The sequence below is a fragment of the Lutjanus erythropterus genome, chromosome 7, assembly GCF_056507025.1.
Source record: "Lutjanus erythropterus isolate fLutEry1 chromosome 7, fLutEry1.hap2, whole genome shotgun sequence".
In the NCBI taxonomy this organism is placed as follows: Eukaryota; Metazoa; Chordata; class Actinopteri; order Lutjaniformes; family Lutjanidae; genus Lutjanus; species Lutjanus erythropterus.
In genome coordinates, this window is record NC_139323.1 from 12,678,911 (window position 1) to 12,704,109 (window position 25,199).

At 39.1% G+C, this 25,199-nt stretch overlaps 1 protein-coding gene across 1 annotated transcript; it reads left to right on the forward strand.

The window, feature by feature from the left end:
* Positions 1-1,001: 1,001 nt before the first annotated feature.
* On the forward strand, positions 1,002-24,160 carry kdr (kinase insert domain receptor (a type III receptor tyrosine kinase)). Its single transcript, XM_084722777.1, has 30 exons — positions 1,002-1,331; positions 2,551-2,644; positions 2,734-2,936; positions 4,298-4,419; positions 5,685-5,853; positions 6,083-6,222; positions 6,544-6,721; positions 8,101-8,221; positions 8,369-8,535; positions 8,635-8,791; positions 9,665-9,785; positions 10,155-10,266; positions 10,362-10,706; positions 11,260-11,406; positions 11,493-11,624; positions 14,335-14,441; positions 14,821-14,956; positions 16,375-16,479; positions 16,595-16,708; positions 17,043-17,131; positions 17,884-18,046; positions 18,162-18,253; positions 18,982-19,104; positions 19,193-19,304; positions 19,387-19,486; positions 19,573-19,678; positions 21,179-21,324; positions 21,414-21,498; positions 22,447-22,532; positions 23,339-24,160. The coding sequence occupies exons 1-30, from the start codon at positions 1,265-1,267 to the stop codon at positions 23,553-23,555; spliced, it is 4,056 nt and encodes a 1,351-aa protein (XP_084578903.1). The 5' UTR covers positions 1,002-1,264; the 3' UTR covers positions 23,556-24,160.
* Positions 24,161-25,199: the final 1,039 nt, after the last annotated feature.

Consider the following 25,199-nt stretch of genomic DNA (forward strand, 5'->3'; position numbering starts at 1 on the left):
CGCAAAGTCTTTTACAGTGTTTTCAACTTACTGTGTTGTTTCTGGCTTGTTACGACTTGTTGCATCCTTTTTTGTTTTTGTCTTGTTAGATCTTTTTTACATTTTGTTGTTCTTGTGACGTCATTTTCAACTTGTTATACTGTTATTGGCTTGTCTTGTCCTTTGTGACATTTTCATCCTGTTACATAATTTTTGTCGTGTTACATCTTTTATGCTGTTTTTGTCTTGTTAGATCATAATGACGTTTTCACCTTCTTACGTCTTTTACGTCATTTTCATTTTTGCTACTTTGTTTGCGTCTGTCTAGCACTTCTGCTTATGTAGTTTTCATCATATATTTTCTATGTCATTTTCATCCTGTTGTTTTCATCTTGTTACATTGTTTTTTCGTCTTGTTGCATTTTTTACTTAATTTTGTCTTGTATGTGATATGTACTGCTGGATACACGGAGTACTCATCTTTTGTATGCGTTATTTTTCCATTTAGGTTGAAATGAGTCTTGATGTTGGGAAGTAAAATGCATCAAATTTATACTAAATGCATTTAAACTAAAGTAATGAGTTTGTTTTTTTAAAATGTAAAGAGTAGAAAATTCCGATATTTGTGTTCAAATGTAAGGAGTAAGTCGAAAGTTGTTAGAAAAATAAATATCCAAGTAAAGTGCAGTAAAGTACATGAGACGTTATTGTTATTTTTACTTTTACTTGTTTTTTTTGTTTTGTTTTGTTTTTTTTTACCTTTTTTAAGGGCTTCACTTTAATACGCCTAATATTTATCACTTCCTTAAAAGTTTTACGAAGGATAATGTGTAAGCTAAGATTCTTAGCCACTGTGGTTAAACTGAACTTTCCAACTAAAGAAGTTTCCCTCAAAAACTCTGATCAAAGTTTAGTATTCCTCTTTTCTCCGACCAACAACAGGTCCAGAAGTCTCTGTCTGTCTCATGTGTTTGGTTTTAGTTCCAGCAGCAGGGACAGGGACGCTCCTCCCCTGCAGGCTGCTCAGCTGAAGCGCGTCTCTCCATCCTCAGCTTCAGCTCCATGGACGCACACACACACACACACACACACACCGCCGCACTCTGCACTCTGCTGACCGATCATCGTCCTCTGCTGCTGGCTCTCATGACTTCCACAGACTTTTCACCGGAGTGGAATTTAAAGAATCAGAAGTCAATGGATTAGCAGTCAGCGTGTAGGATTATTGTTGCACAGCTGAAGTTGTTTGGATGTTCATGAGGACTCAGTCCATGTCTTCTGTCGGATGATGGCTCCGACACTCTCCGTCATTCCACTACTTGGGATTATTCTGGAAATCAGTTGTGTTGCTGGTAAGAGAATTAATTAGATGCACACCTTCTACCTTAAATATTGACTTAAGTTAAATAATAACTACAAGGAGTTTTTTTTTTTAATACTGTTATCAATATTACAACTTTAAGGAGTTTATAAAGATTTGTGGATAGTGAGACATGCAACCAAACTGTCTGTTTCTAATGAAGTCCTCAGCTGTAACCAAAAGGACAGACATACATGGGCATGCTGATCATCTTTGTGGTTTCTGAGAAGTTGAAAAGAGTATGAATAAGCATTGTGAAGGCACAAAGAGATATGTTGAGAAAAGAGGAGAACATTTGACATAGAATAATTAGTTTCAGCCACTCATAATCCCATATCAAGAATAAGGGGTTCTTACTAACAAACACTTATAAATAATACTTTGATGTATAAGATAGTATTTCCTATCTTTTTTTTAATAGTGTTGTCACGATACTGTTTGTAACTTTGGTACAATACCTTGAAAAATATTAAGAAATCAATATTTCAGTACCATTTTTGATACCACAGGGGGAAACTGACACAACACTGGGAGCACAAAATTTGAAAAAAATATTGATTGTGATGTGATTGTCTCACATTCAAAAGGCATGTTTTAAAAAAAAAAAACAGCACAACTTTATTTATTTTCTAGCAACAGACCAATCAAAATATCATGATTATATTCATGACATCAAATAAATGTGATTATGTTAAAAAAGAGAGTGAATACATGTTAATTTAGGCGGCTAATTTGTATATTTCCTACTGGGTCAGCCTAATGTGTTTTTTCCATACAATACAATGCAGTATGTGCTTTAGGGCCTCACAGGGAGGTGGTGGGCAGCGCGTATCCTCAGAAACAGGAACCCCACCTAGGCCACACTGTGCTGAGCTATTGAGCCTGACCCGGCCCATCTTCCCCTGCTTCCTGTTTTGACACAGCTCCGCCATTTTCTGCAGCAGTGGAAAAAATGTCCCTGAGTAGTCAGAGAGCCATTTACAAAACAGTTGTTCTTTTTTCTGTATTGTACCTTCAGTTTCTAACTTTTGATCTGATTTCTTTTCCAACTTTGTTAAGGGCCACTGTGTGTGTGTTTTTGAAGCAACGATGACCTCTGACCCCTCTATGCAGCTGTTATTTGTTAGGGCCTGACAGACTGATGTCATCACTGTTGATCGTGTTTGTTGTCAGTCTTTGCTGTCATTGACGTGTGTTGTTGATTCCTGCAGCCATTGATCTGCGCTTTATGCCTGATCCACCGACAATGACCATGTATGGCATCCACAGGATGAACAAATCTGACAACCTGGAACTAACATGCAGGTATGTTTAAATATACCTGGATTCAACCCATCTATTGACCCGTACATACACAGTGTTCATCTATAATTCACCATTTCTCAATCTGGCAGAGGTCGGCAGCGCCTGAGATGGACGACCCCTCCTACGAGCACTCGCTTCTCCACCAGTGACTGCAGTGGATCAGGACTCTTCTGCACAACACTGAGGATTGCCAACGCAACTGTCAATGAAACTGGACAGTATCAGTGCTCCTACACAGGCCTGAAAGTTGAAGATGGCAAGACTTCAGCAGCGGTTCATGTGTTTGTCCACGGTATTACTCATGTTAACCTTATTTTTGGAGTATAGCTGGAGCGATAGCAGTGGCATGATGGTGGATGCTGTACGTCACCAAATAGGCATCAGACAGTCAGGAAAATCATAATTAATTAAGTAATCACTGATCAACAACACAACACTGCAGCTCACAAACCCACTGTTAGGTCAGAGACACTGATGTTTTGTGCCTCCTATTATATTATATTATATATTCTGTAAATGGTTGGATTGTAATGAGTCATATTATTGCACTGGTATCTGTCAACATTTTAACCCCAAAATATCACAACAAGTTATATTTGCACCGTAAATAGCAGAGGTCTTTCTTTGAACCAATCAGACGGCATCCAGGCAAACTGCAGGAGAGAATCATGATGAACTAGTGTTATGTTACCAAGCTTCAGTTGGAAAAATAATTTCGCTCACATACAAATAGTATGCAGCGGTCAACTAGAAACAAACTGCAGTCTGCAAAATGTGCAGGTCAGAAATGATAGCTGGAGTCACAGTGACTTCCAACTTTGTTTGTAATGATAATAATGCACAATGAACAGCAAGTCGAGGCTGATCACTAGCTAATGCTTAGCTAATGTTAGCTGAGCAGCAAAGTAGTCAAAATCAAGTCAAATCTTTTATTTAGCTTTTGTCTGTTAATCTTTCATGTTGATTTCATTTTGTAATGTCTTCTTACTTCATTTTCATTTCATTACAGCTTTTTGCGTTGCTTTCATCTTGCTTTGAAACTAAAGTAACAAGCCCGTTTTGAAAATGTAAGGAGTAGAAAGTACCAATATTTTTGTTAAAATGATGGAAACAAAAGTGAAACATCAGAAAAATAAATTCTTAAGTAAAGTACAGACACCTGAAAACTTTATTCAAGCACAGTAACTAAGTATTTGGACTGAGTAACTTCCCATCTCTGCCTGAATAATAATAACTTGGTTCCACCTCTGCTGGCAACATTCATTTGGTACAGTTTTGCTAAATGATTGCATTGTTATGACTCATTTTACTACAAAGAGTGTTTTAGCCCCAAAATACTGTAATAAGTAAATATAATCCAAATTAATAAATAAACACTAAAGTAAATATAGTCAGCAAATAAAGTGAAACCAGTGCAACGTGAGTAGAAATGTCTGTCTTAAAGTAATCAGTATAATTAAAGGAGAAATATAGTGAAATTGTAGAAATACCTCAAGTTTCTGGTGCCATTAAAGGACCCTTAGTGCTGCAACCACAACCAGATGACCAATCAAAATTCAGGATAACCAGTTCCACCTGAGTGCTATAACCCTGTATTGTTTGTACTTTGACTTTCTTTAAACACAAATGTTATGTTTGTGTTTTTGATTTTAGATTACAGGGTGCCATTTGTGCCGTCAGAGAAAGAATATGAGGTGGTGTTCATCCGTGAAGGAGAGCGGGTGGTGATACCATGCCGAGGCTCAGTGGAGGATCTCAACGTGACGCTTCACACTGTAAGGAACAGTTCCTTCTGCTCTCTTTGTGTCATTTCTGGGAGAAGTTTCACGTGTTGCACAAGCTGGACAGATTCTTTACGGCAATAGGCAAAACAACAGATAAAGAATTTAGATTTCGAGAATTTAAAGTTTTAATATTTTATCGGAAATAAGTTCCATGATCAGGAGAGCCTATATTGCCCAAGGTGCAACCAATTGCATTGTTTCATTTGACCCTTGATAGCCAAAATAACCTCAGTGACATCACCAGGGTTGTTTTTAAGATTTAAAAAAACTCCTCAGATCATAAAGACACTACTCACTTGTTTTTAAGGCTGAGTTTTATTCCCCATAATGAGTAAACTAAAATAAGGCTGAGCTGTAATAACAAGGATTAATTTCTGAACCCGATTAAATCATGGTTTAACTTTAAATTATGTCGAACCAAACTTTTAAACTAGAATTAAAAAAGATCTCATTTAAACCTCTCTTTAAACTTGTATTCATTTACTGTGTAGTTTTTGCTCTAAAGCTAAATTTAATTTGATTCTGTGGCACCAGACTCAACCCTGTTAAAACAGTCTGCCAGACAGGCTTTTTCCCTCACTGTTCTGTCGTTCGTTCTTTAAGCGTCTGTTATACAGCCAACATGTTTTCCTCAAAGGAGGAGAACCTAGAGCTTCTCTGCTGAGCTATCATGAGTAAACTAGGCTAACTAACTTTTTAGATAGTTAGCAAACTATGTAGCGTTATGTTACCTTTAAAGCTAGCTAGCAAACAATGTAAATGTCTTTTTTGTCAACTTTTTAGCTAGCTACCAAACACATTAAGGAATAGGGCATCCAAGAATTCACAGTTTCTTAGTAGGCCCCTGACAGAACTTGAATTTTATTTATTTATTTTAATTTGGATAAGCAAGCGTCTCAATATTGATTAAACCATATTTAATTTAATTAATTTGGATTTATTAAGATTAATTTTTAATTGTGGAACAGAGCTTAATTTTAAGTGGTGGATAGTCCCCTTAAAACAATGGAACTGATACAAATTTCAGTGTGGTATCACAGAAAAAATGCACTGTTGTCAGCTCCTCTTGTATCAACAACTCTTGTCGCTGATAACCTCACATCAGTTTACTGAGTTCTTTTACCTAATGTGGTGCTTAAGAAGTAATGCAATCTTATTTACTCAGCCAGATAAGGGAGCTCATGTGCAAAAACGTGTCAGTGTTGATGTTTTCCTTTATTCAGTGTTCAAAATCAGTAAATGTGTGTGTCTGTCAGAAGTATCCAAATAAGGAACTTCAACCAGATGGGAAGGATTCTCACTGGGACGCCAGGACGGGTTTCACTGTTCCCAGTTACCTGATCAGCTACGCCGGCGTCGTGTCCTGCCAGACTCGTATTGGAAATGAGACGTTTAAGTCACCCCTCTACATTGTTGCTGTTGTTGGTAAGATAGAAAAAGATTCACACTAGAAATTATCCACTGTATAAGTCAAAGTTCTAGAAGTATGTGTGTTGTATTGAATTGAATGAATACCAAAACAAACAGTATGTCGAAATCCAGTATTTTGCGTGCTGGGCTGGTTAGGGAGAGTGGGGGCAGAGAGGGAGTCTGTAGTCTCAGGAGAACAATAGGCCGTCGACTGACTCCCGTGTCTCCCCTCCCTTTTCCGCAGGATATAAGATCTATGAGCTCACCCTGACCCCCGCGCAAGTGAAGCTGTCTGTGGGGGAGCGGCTCACTCTCAGCTGCACTGCCACCACCGAGCTCAATGTGGGCATCGAATTCAACTGGACTCACTCTGGTCAAGCCCTGGTCAGTGTCCGAGGCTTTTCTGTCCTTCCCCCTGTGACGGTTAACGATGCTAGTATATTTTACATGAACTCACGTGCAATCAGCCTGATTTACACACCGCTGAGGACAGACAGAGATGTCACTTCCTTTTGTCCTTGCACATAATCCTGACTTCCTGCTTTCAGGAATCCTTTGGGTCAAAGTGCAAAGGTGACCAGACGTGTTTTTGATGTTCTGCCTGCTTACATGAGAAAAATAAGCTTGGCGGACTGAAGCAAATATGTTCTAAATTGTCTGTTCTTAAGACAAACTGCATTTTCTTACGTGTCTCTCTTACATCAGACCTCGGTGAATGGTTCGACCCACTCAACACCCCACAAGAAGAAGTTGTGGAACTCTCTGGAGCTGTCCAACACACTGATAGTGGAGAATGTGACGGTTGATCACACTGGAGAATATACCTGCACTGCATCCAGCGGACTGATGGAGAAAAGTGCCTCAGCATTTCTTAAAGTGTTTGGTAGGTGTATTAAAAAATTATGTTGGCATCCCTATAGCTCAGTTGGTAGAACGTGCGCACCATGTATTGAGGCTGTCAGTTCTCTGCAGCAGCTCCTGGTTTGACCCCCGCCTGCGGCCCATTTGCTGCTTGTCTTCCCCTCTCTCTACCTTTCCTGTCATATCTTCAGCTGTCCTATCACAATAAAGGCAAAAGCCCAAAAAAAATCTTTAAAAAAATGTTTAGTAAAGCTATGTTTGCCAAAAAACTTTCTTAAGACACAACAAATTATTTCATCTCATTACATTCATGAAATCATAAAGAACCTATGTGTTTTTTCTCTCTTAAAGACTGCAGAGGTTTGTGATGTGGTCATTTTTACAATAAAATTATTAGCTGAACCTGTGGAAACCCATTTCTGCCAGTGAAAGAAAAAATATACCCATGGTAAATCATAGTTATGAGATTAAAAAAAAAATCTAAATTATGAGATAAAATGGCCAAATTACGACCTAAAAAGTCTTGATTATAAGACAAAAACTTGACGTTATATGATAAAAAGTCATAATTATGAGGAAAAAGTTGAAATTATGAGGTAAAAAGTCAGAATTATAAGATAAATGGTCAAAAAAGATTTGTGATAAGATTTGTGAAAGAAAATATGCAAGAAAAAGTGAAGCTTCTGTAAAAAAGAAGACAAATATTAAAATGAATTAAAGTTGAATTTATTATACCAACTGACTGGAGCTTAAAGGAAAGGTATAAGGCTTTCTATTTTCTTTTACACTCCAATGTAATTATGTAATGAATAGCACTGTTCATGGATGTGAAAACTTTTTACAGCATTTTGTTTGTTTTGAGGCTCCACAGTGCCTTAAGAATCATAAAAGTTTGATCTGGGGTTCCTGTTTGCTACATAAAGTATCACCACCACCTTTCCTTATTTAATAAATTGTAGTTAATTTAACTAAAAACATAGATATGATTTTTAACCAACATAAATCTCTGTGATCTCTTAAATCTATGTAAACTTGGTTGAATAGTCGTATTGATTCTGAGTAACAATTACACAATGATTGAAGTTGGTCAACCAGATTACAATATTCCTTCTAGCACTTTTGTCATGTGTCTTATGTCTCACTCATGTGTTGTTCTTCTTCTGTTTTATGTGAGTTGACCAAAACAAATTCCTACCAGCTATGCTGAAATGGCAACAAAGTGTTTCATTTTAAAATATTATATATAAGGGTTGTCATCTGGACTTGATAGAGCTTCTTGGATGAGAGGCGAAACGTCTTCAAGAACACTGTCAAGTTCAGTTGCCTATGACAACCCTTGCTACGAACACCATGACCCGGATGACTGAGAATCTTCACAGACAGTTTTCCTTGTGCTTCCAGAAAAGCCTTTCATCGACATGAAGGAGCCGTGGATGAAGGTTTGGGAGGTAAATGTGGGAGATCAAACATCTACTGTGATCCCTGTCAAGTACTCAGCCTACCCAGAGCCCAGCATCAAATGGTGAGTTTACAGCAGAAGAAAAACTTGTAGCACAGCAGTTTATCGGCTAAATACACACTACAGTATCCAGTATACATACATGTTGATCCATATAGATACTTTATGTTAAAGATTTCTTTGTAACATTACTCTCCTTTGTCTGCCCAGGTTAAAAAACGGCATCCTACTGAAGGATGATTACAGAATAAAACAGAGAAGTGATGCCCTTGTCATCCGGGGAGTCACAGACATGGATGCAGGAAATTACACGATGATCCTGACCAATAAGATCACTAAGGAGGAGCAGAGACGCTCCTTCCAGCTGCTGGTTAATGGCACGTATTCTCTATTCCTTCTCTTTTTATTTCTTTGTGAGCTGCCTGATGCTGATCCTCAAGAGACCATAAAGATGACTCTCGATGTCTTCTTTACAGTTCCTCCTCATATCATTGAGAACGAGGTGGCGGTGGACACTGATGTGCACCCGTATGGCAGCAGCCCCACCCTGAGGTGCACAGCCCGCGGGTTCCCCACACCTGCACAGATCGAGTGGCAGTGGATGTCCAAAGATGACTGTCCAGAGGCTTTCATGTAAGTCTTCAGTGTGTGTTCGAGCAGAGCAGAGAGAGAGAGAAGTTCCTCTTGTGTCTGCACACAGTGTTCACATGTTTTTGAGTCGCTCATTGTCAACAGGTTGTTGATTCAGGAGAGGAATAGCTGCTTTCGTGATGTTGACAAAAACAAGAGAAGAGACAATGAGAGCGCGCTCTGACCTGATGCAGATCAGCGGATGTGATTCATGCGTTTGACAATGTCCATTTTTAGAAGGACGTCAATTATTCAGAGTCTGATTGTACAAAATTAGTAAACACATTCTGAGATTTTTTACTACAAGCCGTATGCCTCTGTGGATCAGCTGTTTCAGACAGCAGCTCTGTCCGTGCGTTATGCAGACAGGAGGTTTTGGCTGCGGCACAACAGCCTCTGCAGGTATGCAGTGATTTGACAAGTGTTGATAGAAAGAGGGAGGCATGTGTGAGTGGCTGCTGTTACCGTCAGCAGGTTCCTTATCTTCTGCCTACACATCCGAGCTCTTCCTCAGTCCTGTGCTATGTTTCCTGTTGTTCCTGTCCTGCTCTGTCAAAAAAAAAAAACCCTTCTTCCTGCTGAAGCTCTTCTTGCATACTTTCTTTCACTTGTTATCACGTATTCAATTCTATTTGTATTTGAGAAAACAGAGATTTCCTGTGTTACTTAATTTGGATTTTTTAAAAAGAAAATTGCATAACGTCACAAAAACAGAAAAAAAGGCACATGAAAAACAAAACACATTATTTTAATAGTGAAAGTCGTAGTGCTCCATTTTGTGATGTACTGTATTTAGAAGTAAGAGGAACTTCTGCAGAAATGTAACACAGCATTTTCTGTGGGGAAAGTTTTCAAGTATTTGTTTTTGTCCAACAGGTCGGGGTCAACAAAATCTGAGGCACAGCTGACAGACTGTACAGGCTGGAGAGATATCAGCAACAGCACTGGTCACCACGCTGTAGAACGAATTATGATTGACACTGATCATGCCCAAACGGTAAATAACTCTTGATTACAGCTGATTCCCCCTTGCATTCAGCCGTAAGTATAATGTTGCGCTCATCATGTACTCATGCAGGTTCGGTGTCCTTGCAGGCAAACTGCCTGAGTTTTGAGTCTGTTGAAGAGGGGGTCAGAGGAAACAGCTCGCTTCAACCATTGACCATAAATTAAATAGGGTTTCAACCTGTTTAATATACTGTCTATGGATTGAACTCCCTGTTTGGACTGCAGTCCTCATTTTTCAACTCCAGTGTCTTACATATTGCTCCTTTAAGAATCCAATCAGCTAACAGTGGATTTTGCCTTTTATCCAAATTTTTGTCAAAAGTACAATTATTAACAAAAACCAAACACATTTCTGCAGAAAATCATGAGCTCTTTGAAGATTCAGAGAGCCGAGGCCCACGCGCTCTACAGATGCACAGCTGCCAACAAAGTAGGAGAGGATTCACGCATCATCTTCTTCCACGTGACCCGTAAGTCTTCATTTCTATCTCATGTGGGTTCTTCTGTAATCATGATAACATTTCGGCTGTTCTCATTCTCGCTTGTGTCCGTCTACACGCTGCAGGCGGCCTTGAGGTGACTGTGTCTCCATCCAGTGAGCCCTTGGAGGAGGACTATGTGACTCTGCGGTGTAAGGCGGACGGGCTGATCTACGGGAACCTCGCCTGGTTCCGTGTGACCAACATCTCCGAGTCGGAGCAGATTGTGCCGGTGCAGCCCTGCCGCTCCCTGACGCTGCAGCAGAGACCTCTGTCACATGGAGTGGAGTCCAGCCTGCAGGGCACCAACATGACCCTGGAGCTGAAGCTGCCAAACGCGTCCCGTCAGGATGAGGGTCTCTACGCCTGTCAGGTGGAAAACATAAAGACTCATGAGAAAACCTGCCTGCTACGCCGAATTTCCCTTCAAAGTGAGGATAATTTATTTATTTAATTCACTTTTTTGGGTTTAAAGTATTCTGACATTCTGGAACTACAAGTTCATCATTCACAATGAAAAAAGCATAATTTCATTATAAGTGACAATTGGTTTGGTCCAAGTCAACCAAAAGTGTTGGTATTTTACAACCAGGGAATGAGACTCAACCATGTTTCTCCAGAATTGCGTGCTGCACCTTTAAGAGGCATTTTACTGTTATATTTTCAGTCTTTCAGGTGGTGCTAAATGCCCACAGAATAAGATTATTTGAACTGTTTTCAGCATTAGTTGCTGTCAGTTATATTATTGTCACACTCGAGGACGTGTCTAAGACTTGTCTTTAAGCCAGGTAATATGCATGAATGTTAGGAACACAATAAGCAAGTATTAAGGGTGGGGCATTTGATTGAATTCTTGAAACATGATAATTTCCTGTGCCTCAAACCTGAAACTGATTCTTCCAGATGTTCTATGATAGGACAAAAACTGACTGTAAAAGTTTTTTTCACGTCATTGAAATGAATATCATTTGATTCTGATTTTAGGTCTTGAAGCTGCAAGGATACTTAATAATTTAACGGATCAAAAAGTTAACGTGAGCGCAACAATCACTCTCCACTGTGATGCTGCTGGGATACCAACCCCGACAGTGGTGTGGACCAAAAACAACCACACTGTGGTGGAGGGCTCAGGTGAGACTAGCATGGCTTTTCAGCGAACGCTGACTCACTTCATAAGTTGACACAGCTGTTAAAAAAACGATATGGATTGTTTACAGGTGTGATTCTGAGCCAGCACAACCAAATATTGACAATTCAGCGTGTGAAGAAGGAGGACAGCGGTCTGTACACCTGCACTGCCTGCAACAGCCGCGGCTGTGACACCTCACAGGCCTTTTTGACTACTGAAGGTCAGTAACTGTTAAACTGGTGACAAATGGTAAATGATGCGAACTATGATTGAAACAGTGCAGTGTACATTAATGGAGTAGCTTCTGTTTGCTGATAGATGGATCATTAAACCATGGGTCCCTAGGCTCCTCATCTCCCACCTGTTTGTCTCTTCATACTTCCTGTCTCTTTGTGGTCATTTTGCATCTCTTTTTAGTTCTGTCTCTCTTTCTAGTTGTTTTGTCTCACTTTATAGCTATGTTGTGTCTTTTTGTAATCATTCTATATCTTTTTGCAGTCATTTTGTGTCACTCGATCATCATGTTGTGTGTCTTTGTAATTGGTCTATCTCTTTGTAGTTGTTTTGTATCTGTCTATAGTCATTTTCTGTCTCTCTTTGGTCATTTTATGTCTCCCTGTACTTGTTTTTGCATCTCTTTGCACTTGTTTGGAGTCCTCATGTGCCTCTTTGTGGTCATTTTGCTATTTTTTGTACAACTGTACTTTTGTTATGCTTTTTTTGTGTTTAGTGTCACTTTGTAGTTGTGTGTATTTTGGTAACCTTTTGTGTCCATGTCTTTTGTGTCTCTTTTCAGTCATTTTGTGTCCCTTTGTAGTTATTTACTAGATTTAGTGTAGATTTACTTCCAACAGACCCCTTAGATCCCTGGTCTGTTCATCAATCCATCCAATGCTGATTGTAAATGTTCATAGCTCATGCAGGACACTTTAGCCTTAACTTCTTGGCAATACTCACAATACTCACAATACTCACAAAGACGATGTATTTATATTTGGCCTCAAGGTTTCACCAATTCACATCACACATACGACATTTTTGATATCAAAGATAAGAATAACTTTGCTTCCTCATGACAGGAAGTTGGCCCAGTTAGCGCACATCCTCCTGGGAGTTTCTAAATCCATAACAATGAGGAGACTGCAGGACAAAGGGAGAGGCCAGCCCTGCCCCAGCCCCAGCCTCTGCTCTCCTGTTCACCCTTTTCTGTCCTGATCAGAGACACAGCGACAAACAAACAAATGCTCTAACTAGAACCAGGGCCTACGTGACCTGGTGCTCGCCAGCAGAATGCGGACCCAGTTGCAGTCGCTCGCAGCTGAGGCGCCAGCCTGACTAACAAGGGAGAGCAGAGGACAGAGCCGCTAACAGGAAAATTTCTCTTTACAGAGCAACATACAGAGAGCAAGCAGTTAAAAACTAAAGGGCTCTCTGAGAGCCACTGAGGTGGTGAGGGTGGTTAAATCCAAAATCATATAGTCTAGACCCTGATTACATCACCACGTTAGCTGGAGGCAAATACAAAGAGTAGAAGGCCACACAACCCAGCGAGAATTTCATCTTGCTGTGTTGTTGGGTGTCAGACTCGAGGTAAGAATTGAAGTTTGATCGCACACCAGCTGTCACGGACCGTCAAAAAAAAATGACAACTATAGTTACACATAATAAGAGGAAGCTGTGAGATGTCTAAAAGCTATGACAAAATAAACAAAATTAACTCACAAAATGTCAAGAAAGGGAATATTCTCACACCTATTTTCATTAAACTTCTTAAATTAATCTGAAAGTTTTCCTCTTCTACCAAACTAAGACAATCTTAAATTGCCTCCATAACTCTGTGAAACACACTTTATTTACTTGACAGAAACAAAATAAAACTCACCAATCATGAACTCTGGTTTGGTAGAAATAAATCCTTAATTCACCATTGCTACATAACCATTTAAAGCTACTACAGAGAGTTTTTTAACCGGTCATGAAACAGTCTCAGTTTATTTCTGGTGCCTCTATATGACCGACATAAGTTAACAAGACCATCTTGACCATCATCACCAGTATATTTTTAATGACTGTGACTGGGTCATATTCTCCTTGAAAACAGACAAAATAAGCCTGTGTTTACATTTTCCAAGACAAAGTTACGGGTAGTCTTATGTTTGACTTAAAAGAAGCAGGAGATTATTTTTATTTAAATTATTTTATTTTTGATGTTATAATTTCTAGTTATTAAGGTGGAAATGCTACACATTCACAGCTACCTCTGAAATCAAAACAATATGGAAGTTCTTTGTAGCAGATTTGATCTAAGAAAAAAACCCCAGTATATTTCAAAAGGGAAGATTGAATCTGGGTTGAGAAAAAGTTAGAATATCCCCCTTTAAAATCCCCCCCAATTTTGCACTACCCTACCTTCAGTGAAAAGAAAAAATACAAACCTTCTCCTTATCTGACCCCGTCTTATCATTAAGTTTTCTATAGTCCCTCAGCTGAACTGTACCGGAGAGAGACGGTTCATTACAGCGTGTAGTTACACACTACTATGGCTCTGATAGGCCTTTTCCAAGTTGTCTTTGGCAGTGGTTGTTCGTACGGACTCCTGACCATTTGTTATGACTAGATAAAATATCAGTTTGTTTACAGTCCAGATTCCAACAGTCTCCTTCCTCCAGTCCAAACACAGACACACACATACACATGTGTACACGCCAAAGACAATGACAAACCTGTCTGAACTTTATGCAACGCTGCCAAGGCATGCCACCAAAATTATAATCGACATTCCACTGTTCCACGTTCGACTGTCCCACGCTTTTCCCTGAAGAATGGGCTCCACATTTGTCAGATTGATTGTATGATGTGTTATTTGATGCATTTTATTATAATGTTGTTTGTGAATACTCCTGCAACTCGCATTGTTGTGTTTATTCTAGGTGCAGAGGAAAAGACTAATGTGGAACTGATTGTCCCTATTGGATCGGTGGTCATCGCCATGTTTTTCTGGTTACTGATCGTCTTTGTCATCCGTGGAAGAAAGAGAGTAAGAACTTCCTCATCCTCTCTTTGCCACACTTTTCCTTCCTTGGATTTTCCCTCCAGTTACACACAGGGGAGCCGACACTGTATTTAAAAAAAACAAAAAAGCGTTACAATGAAAACACACACATGCATTAGCCCACACACTGCGCTGGCATATGATTGATTAGAAGTGACTGGTCTGGCTCTTGGTGGCTGCTGTCCTTTGTATCCAGGAACAACAAGGCCACTCTCTGCTCCCATAAGTCACGTAGACCCGCAGCACAGATTGGGCCCCTTTTTACTGGAGGGGCATTGGAAAGCTGATGTACAGTTTAATTGCAGCGAAAGGGAAGAACTGGTGGCTCATTGATTCATACGTGTTCTCTCTCTCACTGTTTCAGCCAAATAATGGGGATCTGAAGACAGGCTACCTGTCCATGATCTTGGACTCAGAGGACATGCCCATGGACGAGCAGTGTGAAAGGCTCACGTATGATGCCAACAAATGGGAGTTCCCCCGCGACAGACTTAAGCTAGGTGAGACACAGCTCTGATTCAATCAAGAGGCAGCAAGGTGGCAAAGACAGTTTCCCTATAAGAGTTTATAAAGTATCACATTGCCTTATGTTACAAATTAGTTTAATTTTTCCTTTTTTTAGATTTATAATCAGATTTTTTTAGGTCACAGCCCTGTTAGCAGCATGGCTCAAGGAATGGAAATGTCAATCTGTCTGTGAAATATCTCAACACTCAAAAACACATCAATATTGCCACTGCGAGCATTTTAGCATACTGATGTTAGCATCTAACACAATGACCACTGTGCCTAACAGCGTATCACTGAGCTCTTAGCTCTTAATTTTGCTACAGGTTAATCTTACTACATCTACATCTGTGTTTGAGAAGTTCAAATTGACAAGAAAATCTTTTTTTTCAGCTGAAAATACTGTAGCTATCATTATCTGTTATGATAGCTAGTTATCCGTTAGTTATCCGTTTGTGTCCGCGCTAAAAGTGGTGCAGCCAATCAGCGTCTTAGGAGTGACTACTGTCAGCTACGGTTGTGGTTTAGATGTGAAAACAGCGTGAAGTGTCCACTGAAGAGCCACCCTGAAGATAACCCGAAGAGTATGTTTTTTAAGCATTGATTTTCTTGTGGCTTGTTGGTGTTTTCTCCCCAGTGCTCTCCTACTACGTCATATGGTTCATTGATCTGACTGGTGTAAGTTAGCCCACGTTAGACCTGATAGACAGATGGTTCATCCAATTACCTGTCAAGTGTTTTTTGAAAATGCCTGCCCTTTTCCAAGCAATTTGTACGGACGACGTCTCAGAAAGAAAAAAAAAAACAATAACAGATGTTTATGTAATAGGATTAGTGCAATCATTCACAACCTGAGGATTGTGTACCCCTGGGGGTACTTCCACCGTTTTGTGCAGGTACCAGGTGATGTGCAGAGAGATTGTGGCTAGAAGGGCAGGACATTAGTTAAATGCTAATGTCAGTATGCTTATATGCTAACATGCTGATGTTAGTATAATGTTTATCATGTTCACCATATTAATTTTGGTGTTACCATGCTAACAAAATTAGCAGTAAATGCAAAGTAAAGCTGAGGCTGTAAACTTTGCAGTTATGCTGTGAAAACTCGAAAACTCCCGACCTACGACCATAAAAAGTACAATTGAATGGCGATCCAAATAATTGTTGAGATATTTCAGTCTTGCCAAAAGTGGTTAACAGACCAGCATTGTCATAGCCAGAGCATGGTGAGAAACTTATCCACTTACAGATAGCCAGTATTTTTACGTAAATTCCAGTTTAAAATAAATTCAAATGAACACATCCTATGACAGGTGGTGTCAATAAAGGTGTTCTGCATTTGAGAAAACAATGTCAGCACTGATGGGGGTATTTGGAGGAGTGTCTTCATGACAGCTGTTTTGCATTCAAGGTGACCCACTGGGACGAGGAGCGTTTGGTCAGGTGGTAGAAGCAGCCGCCTTTGGCATAGAGAAAGCTACCACTTGCACCACTGTTGCAGTCAAGATGCTTAAGGGTAAATATTTTGTCCTCCCTTTTCCCAGTCTTACACATGCACGCAGACACTACACATAAGGAAAACCTTCAAACACAGAAAGATATAAGGTTAAGTGTATCTGTCTGTGTTACAGAGGGAGCTACATCGAGTGAGTACCGCGCCTTGATGTCAGAGCTGAAAATTCTCATTCATATTGGACATCATCTCAACGTGGTCAACCTGCTGGGAGCCTGTACGAAGCCTGGAGGTGAGTCATCATACAAAGCATGTAGCTGTACTGTACATGAAGATGAGCCTATTTACTTTGTCCCCTTTTGTAATTTTCCTTTTTATGAGAGCTTGTGATGGAACTTAACAAGCGTTCACTGACCTAATTACAGCACACTTTGCCTTCAAACACGAACCGATCTGTGTTTATTTGAGGTGGCTGGTATTTATTTTTCCTTTCTCTCTAATATGCCTCACATTTCTCATTAAATCAGTCTCTAGATGTCCTCTGTGATCCTGTAATGTGAAGTTATGAGTACTTTGATCCTTCTTACTTTGATCCTCCACCTCTGTGCTCTTCCCTCTCTCTGCAGGGCCACTGATGGTGATTGTGGAGTACTGTAAACATGGAAACCTCTCCAGCTACCTGAAGAGCAAGCGTGGAGAGTACAGCCCCTACAAGGTAAATGATGTGTAACCCTCATACAGCCAATCAACCAACTCTCTGATGTGGTTACACCAGGCCCAGACCGCTGCACAAAGTCACATCATTGCCCTCAAACTATTTCACAGCAATGCACTCCAGTTCTGTCACACAGATTTTACCTAACATAGACAATATTGTGATCCATACAAGCAAACCCTGCAACCTAAATAAAATTTTATTATGATTAGAAGATTTATGTCTCTGTTCTGGTGACAGCCATCGTGTTCAGGTTGTCTGCATGTCCCATTCTTGTGAATTTCAAGAACACCTTGAGGAAATTTCTTCCAACTTGGCACAAATGTCCACTTAAACGTGAGGATGAACTGATTAGATTTTGGTGGTCAAAGGTGAAGGTCACTTTGACCTCACAAAACATGTTTCTGACCATAACTCAAGAATTTTGTCACATAATAAGACAAAATTTCATACAAATATCCAATAATATAAGGAGAAATGGACAAATTCACTGTGAGATCATAATGTCCGGCAGCTTCATCAGTCCTCTGTTGAGTTATTCACTGGAATCATATGTGTCAATATAGTAATAACTTCATTTTTTCCAAAAAATACACATAATAAATTTTATTAAATCCCTTCAGTACATACATCATATGAGTTTGGACAGACATGGATGTAAGCTGAAGCTGGACTCATTGACATACAAACACCAAGCAGAAATTGCAGTTTCCTCTCATTTTTTAGACTGATGTCTGTGTTTCGGTCAACAGAGAAAGCGGGTGGACAGCCAGAGGTGGGCGTCTGCAGAGGAAGATGTGACCGAAGGGGATCTGGGTCTCGGGAAGATCGCCCAGCTGGACATCTGTGCAGGAACGGCTGTCTGCTCCAGAGCTGGAGACATGGCTTCAGGCATCAACGAGGACACTCAGGAAGGTGGTGAAGACGACTCAGAATGATTTCACTTTTGCACCAGTTCACTGCTTATGGACACTTGTAATGTTGTTCAGGACTCACATATCTGATTGTAAATTACTTTATGTGATCACAGAGAGCTCAGATGATGACCATCTGACCATGGAGGACCTGATAAGCTACAGCTTCCAGGTGGCCAAAGGCATGGAGTTCCTCTCCTCTCGCAAGGTGAAACCACCATTATTTAAAAATCTGTGTTTATATGTAAAAACATCCAAGATTGCAGATTTTTTGTTTATCATTATCATTTTTTTTTTTATTATTGGTTCCTCGTTAGCCAATACCAAGGTAGCAGATAGCAACTCCTCTTCCTGTGGTCCACACATCATAATGTAAAACAATTTAAACAGCATATAATGTAACTGAGAAAATAAAGTGAAAATAAAATGATACATGACCAGTAAAGTTCCTCATCAATATCATTAGTCAGATACTATAGAGCAAAAAGAGGGGCTGGTTCTTTGTGTCGTTAAACATTTCTTGAAACTCTTTAAAATAGTTTTACTTATTAAATTTGTAATTTCTGATAGCAAAATACTCCATACTTTAATTCCTCTCTACAGAACAGTACGCTGTCTTAGATTGTCATTAGATTTTGAGACAGGAAGTGCTCTGTTCCTCACGAATGATTAGCCTAAGGTTTTGTGCGTTTTGATGACGTTAACTCTTCTGTTACAGTTCAGAGTAAGTCATGTGGTTCTATTCTGGACTCTATCACTATTCTCTATTTGCTTTGACCGCGTCAGTTGTCTAATATGACTCCAAGTAGTTTTGTTTCCTCTACCTGTTCCACAGGTACCCCCTGTGCAGACAAGTTAAACTGTGGCTTATATTTGAAGATGATAATCACTTCCTCTGTGTGAATATTAATCCCTCCGTTTCTGTTTGCTCTGTAGTGTATCCACAGAGATCTTGCGGCCAGAAACATCCTGCTTTCAGAGAACAATGTGGTGAAGATCTGCGACTTTGGCCTCGCTAGAGATGTCTACAAAGATCCTGATTATGTTCGCAAAGGAGATGTGAGTCCCCAGTCTGACACAAAGGCGATCGATCACACAACTAAAATGTCTATGAGGCAATGAAACATCCATCTTCATCTTGCTACAGGCACGTCTCCCTCTTAAGTGGATGGCTCCTGAGACCATCTTTGACCGGGTGTACACCACACAAAGTGATGTTTGGTCCTTTGGGGTCCTTCTCTGGGAGATCTTTTCTCTTGGTAAGCTGAGTAATCACCAGCACACAAAGCACTGGACACACACCGCATACCTGCAATATGACCTCTTTCATATCTGCTACAGGGGCTTCTCCCTATCCGGGTGTTTGCATCGATGAGTCTTTCTGCAGGAGGCTTAAGGAGGGCACCAGGATGAGACCTCCAGAATACGCCACCACTGAGATGTGAGGAGAAAGTTGATATGATGAACATGTCGCAGAAAAGAAACTTATCCCAGTGTCTGACTGTGATCCCGTTAACTTGTTCATAGATATCAGACCATGTTGGACTGCTGGCTGGATCGTCCCACAGACAGGCCGACATTCACAGAGCTGGTGGAACATTTGGGCAACCTGCTACAGGCCAGCGCTCAACAGGTCAGCTTGGGTTAAAACAAACCTCTACTGCATCCATAAATTATTCAGGTCTACAGGTATTTTAATCACAGTTGGTTCAATAGCAGAAAATATTTAAGCTCTCTAAAATATTGACAGCTGTTGGTCACGTAAAAAAACATAAGTTTCCTTCAACATTCAACAGTCATGAAGAAATCAGTCACACAGGAGGCAGATGTACTAGTTCCTTGGCAATATCATAATTTCAGTCCCTGCTCGCCTGAGCTATTTTTATGGCTGTCAGTGTTTTCTGTACAACAGAATAACACACTACTCATTGTAACAGGCTCACACCCATTCGCTGAGTGATGCCAAGTCATTTCGGGAAATTTAGGAAGTCATAACCTGAAGCTGAGCTGTAAAAAAAACAGTCTGACACAAACAAGTTTCAAAAAAAAATCTGATTACAGCACAAAGACAAGTAATGACTGGAATACATTTTATATTATTCATTCAAGTACTGTACTTTAGTCCAATTTGTAGGTACTTGTACTTAAGTATTTCCATTTATTTTCTGCTACTTTATATTCAACTAAAATTCATAGACAAATATTGTACTTTTGACTCCACCATATTTATTACTTTCTGGAATCATTAATAACAAAATATAATCAATAAATAATTATGATATTACTATAACAAGACTTTATTGAACCCAAGAGAGATGCTCACAAGCCACCCAGCAGTAATATACAGTCTATGAAATATACTGTTTATTAGGGATCTAACACTACCAAAACTCACAGTACAAAAATACCACAATAACAAGTCCACAATATGATATTCATCATGATATTAAAAAACAAAGAAAAATGACATCTTGAAAAAAAATGTTATTAATTAAATAATATATCTGACGGGTACAGCATTTTTTGTTCATACTTTAACTTTAATATAATGAAATAAAAGTAACCAGCCATGACCTAAGCATGTGCAAAAAAATAAATAAATAAATAAAATAGCATGAATTGTCTTTGACAATGAATGTTTGAATTATGTATGTCCAGCTGCAAAACAGAAACAATACAGCAGTCAGTAGAAGTCCTTTTATAAAATAAAATACAATAAAATAAAAGTATGATAAAATAAAATAATTAACAATGTAACATCATGATATATACTGTCACAGTCTGATATGGTATTGAGACTTTTTTAAATTACAGTATTGATCAGCTGTAATATTAAAGTGATGTACACATTAATGCATCAATAATTATAACCCAATATACATTAGTTTGAGAAATTTATTCTTTTTCTTTTGGTACTTAAAGTATATTTTAATGCTAATACTTTTTTTGTAGAACTTATTTTTTACATGTTAAGTCAAAGATCCTCCTCTACCACTTCATATCTACTTGATCATTTTCAACATTGTTTTTTTTTCACTGTAAGCTCATTCTTCTTCGTTCTTCTCTACTCATTTGTGTTGAATTAATTAACTTAATTAGTGTGTATAAGTTGATCCTTTCATTAATTCTTCAGGATGGGAAGGACTACATCCCTCTGACAGCAGGCAGTGAGGCAGAAGGATCTCTAGTGAGCCCTGACCCCAGGAGCCCCTACAGCAGGCCCCAGACCGGGGAAATCCTGGAGGCTCAGCTCCACTATGACAACCCGCCGTCTCTCGGGTCAGCATGGCGACCTCTCTCCTCACTGTCTCTTCTAAAAGTTAAAATGAATCTTGCTGAGTGTCTTATCTGTGGTGTCCTCTGTGCAGAGCGCCCCAGCAGAGTGAGAGGTGCAGTCGGCCCCTCAGTGTGAAGACGTTCGAGGACATCCCTGTGGCGCACAGCAGTGTCATGGTGAGTGTCTCTTCACAATCAACACACATTCACAAAGCAGACATAGTCACAGATTTCACTGTTGTGAGAATGAGCAATGTTTTCTTTGTTCTGAAATGTCCCTCTACATGTACATTAAATATTAAGAAATATTAAAAAACACCTTGAGTGTGGTTCAATACAACACCACCACAAAGTAAAGAAATTACTACAGAGCTGCAGCCCTCGCTGACAAAATGTAAAATAAAAATGAGTATAATTAAAAGCTGTTTGTCTGGATTGGATTACAACTTGTTGATTGCACAGACAGGCCTATTAAACTGGCTACTGTTTACTGTATAGTAATATTCTCATCTGTATACACATATTTTGTCTTTTCTTTTGGATTTTTTTTAACTCATTAAATAAAGCACAACATTTTTTGTGAAAACAAAAATATTATAGAGTTACTAATTAGTCATGTAGCTCAGTGGAAATGACATCCAGACTGAAATAAGACATAGACCTGCTTGATATTAGACGACACCTGGTGTAAAACAAGTCCGTCTTAGCAATAGAACTGAAATGATCAATCACTGAATATTTTTTTAGAATCAATTAATCAATTATGAGTCCATCTTTGTAAACTGAGACAGTTAGTTGGTTGACGATTTACGCTTTCAGCAAAAATGCTTTTTCTTATGTGATTGTAAACTAAATGTCTGTGGGTTTTTGTCTGCTGGTGAACAAACAGCAACATCCTTGGATATTGAAAATTGTGAGGGGTATTTTCACTCTTTCCTGACATATTAAAGACAAAATGAATAAATCAATAATAGTAAAAGAAATAATCAGCAGATTAACTGATAATGAAAATAATAATTTCAGTCCTACTTTTCAAACTAAAGAGGAAATGTAAGATTATGAATGAGTCCATGTATTTCTCTCTGTGGCACCAACCACCGGTTTGACTTTTTGTCACTTCTACAGGAGGGTCACACAGACAGTGGTCTGTGTTTCTCACCAGACGAGGTGAAGGGTTTGAATCGACACCTGTCAACTACGCCCAACTTCAGGTGTGCACTACTCATCAGCATCAGTGGTGGAAAGTAACTAAGTACACTGACTCAAGTACAGGAACAGGTTTTAGAAACTTGTATTTTACTTGAGTATTGTAAATATTGTTCTTTTTACTTCACTGCACTTGTCTGACAGCTTTAGTTACTAGTTACTTTTTCAGATTACAGAATTTCATACGTTTCCTATCCAATTAAAATCATTTATCTCCAAATTTGGTGCATTTAAATAAAAAAACTGAAGGGTCTTTTACGGGTTTTATGGGTTCTCCCACTTCACAAGTTAAATAAAGAATTTAAAAACCCTCTCGGATTAGCTGGAAAATGCACCATAAAGCTGAAAACATTGCTGTTTTTCTCATGAAAGCTCATGAAAAGTTGTCTTTTTAGAGATATGTGGTTCTCACAGGACAGCCACACTACAAATATATGATGGCATGATCTATTAAACATCTAAGGTGTTAAAATGCAACATACACATCAATGCAGCAGTAATATGAATCTAAAAACATCAGATATAGTAAAATACTGATATGAACAATTTTTTTTTTTTTTTTTTACATCTTTCATACATTTTTCTGATAATACTTTTACTTATGTAAGGCTTTGAATGCAGGATGTTTCACAGCATGGTACTTTTAGTACTTTTACTTAAGTAAAGGATCTGAATGCTTCCTCCACCACTGATCAGTATATCACCTGTTTTACCCATTATTACTTCTATAATAAGCATGCGTTTGATTCGTTTTAGCTGCTAATCAAATTCTAAATATACTGTATGTCCCCTTCCTGTTTCCTGTCTTCAGCCAGCTGCTGCGCTGTAAGAGTAAAGAATCCCTGGCCTCTGAGTCATCCAATCAGACGAGCGGATACCAGTCAGGGTACCACTCTGACGACACAGACACCCCGATATATGCAAACGAGGAGGTGATCATGAAGCACAACCTGCTGAAGAAGCCTCCGCTGCCCAAGACGCCCGACAAATTCAACGCAGAGATCCGCTATAGCACGCCACCTGTCTGACCCCGCGTATTCCCCCAACAACTTAACCCTGAGTCTTTCACTGTACAGTTATTTGTTTTCCCTCCGCAGGCTTCACACCGTAGGAACAATGGCAACACTTGCAATAGAGCAGCTCGGGTCACCGCTGTGGCGCTGAGATATTTTGTCAGGAGATAACTTAATAAGTCAGCTGGGAAATATGAAGGTTGTATGATAAGTTTGTAAGCACAGCTCTCTTTGGACAGCCGGAGGAATGCTATCATGTTTACACAGCAAGTAAAATGGTCTGGGGAGCAGAGACACGAGGACACGCCTACTTCCTCAGGCGCAATCTACCCACTTCCTGTATTGCAGGAAATGGCAACTGGAATTTTTAGGTAATTGAATCAGCAAATGTTTTTTTTTTTGTCTTTGTCTTTTCTTTCTGTCTTTTGTTAATTTTTTTTGTTGGCACCCTAAATGCCTGGTAAGGAGGTAGTTCTCATAGATGAATAAGAACAATGTTTTTAGAGTCACATTTGTACAGTTCCTTTATGCATATAACTTACAGTATTTTATTGAAAGTGTATTACGTAATCTGCAATAAATGTAACTAGTTTTATAAAATAAAAATACTCACAGATTAAGACAGCTGTTCTGTGTTGCTGCATTTTACAGAGAAAATGTCCCATACTTGTCAGTTTTTGTTCATCCCAAACATGCTCATCCACGTGGGTGTTTGTCTGTGTCTTTGTGTTGTACACCTCTCATTTCCTTTCTCTGTGTCTTACGCAAAGAAAACAATACTTTCCCAGCCTTGGTCATTTTGTGTGTGTGTGTGTGTGTATCCTATAGGAACAATGTTTTTCCAACCTTGGGTATTTTCTTTGCTGTATTCATCTCACAGTGCCCACAATAGCTCTGCCAAGGCCAGTGTTGAAACACTGTGACAACAAACAAAGTAAAGGGCACATTTAAAAAAGCTGGTTTGAGAGTTAAAAAAAAAAAAAAAGATCCACACATCCACTGTGGCCATATGACAGACTTTCCAACTTGCATTATTATATATTTCCAATAACAGTAATTCTAATAATGTTTATAATTTATTTTCTGACTTGCATATCCTGTCTGAACTGTTTGGTAACCATGGTAATTAGAGACAGGACCTGATATAGAAAAAATACTTTTGATGAAGTCAATGTCGCTACTTAATATAGGAAAAGTGTATTACACAAGGATATTAACTTCTCAAAATCTGAAATAAACTCTCCTAACATTTGGATAACCATTAGACTAACTTTAACTTTTCCTAAGAGTCACAAACAGTAGTGTTCGCTAACGGTGTCATTTAATCTGTATGGCTGCTCTTTTATTGCTTTTACATAATGACCAGATACAGCAGATACTGTGTCTGCTATCTTAGCCCACTCTCTTTATTTTGTCTCCCAAGTTGTTGTAAATTTCCCCAAAATATCGTTGACATCCTCGACACATGAACCCTGTCTTAAAGTTAAGTGCCTGTCATTGTTTTTGCTCCATTTTTGTTTTAATATATGTTTAAGTATGTTTCAGTGAGAAAAACCAGAGGTTACAAAGTTGATTAGCTTGGTGAAAGACAGAGAATTTAGGATTTTCTAACATGAAATAAGATAGGATTAATGAAGATAGGTAGGATTTGTAAGGTTA

Bases quoted from the DNA above. Each gene is read 5' to 3' on its own strand.
- kdr (XM_084722777.1), top strand. From the start codon at position 1,265: ATGATGGCTCCGACACTCTCCGTCATTCCACTACTTGGGATTATTCTG. The intron at 1,332-2,550 runs GTAAGAGAATTA...TGATTCCTGCAG, and splicing joins GGAAATCAGTTGTGTTGCTG to CCATTGATCTGCGCTTTATG. The intron at 16,709-17,042 runs GTGAGTCATCAT...CTCTCTCTGCAG, and splicing joins AGCCTGTACGAAGCCTGGAG to GGCCACTGATGGTGATTGTG.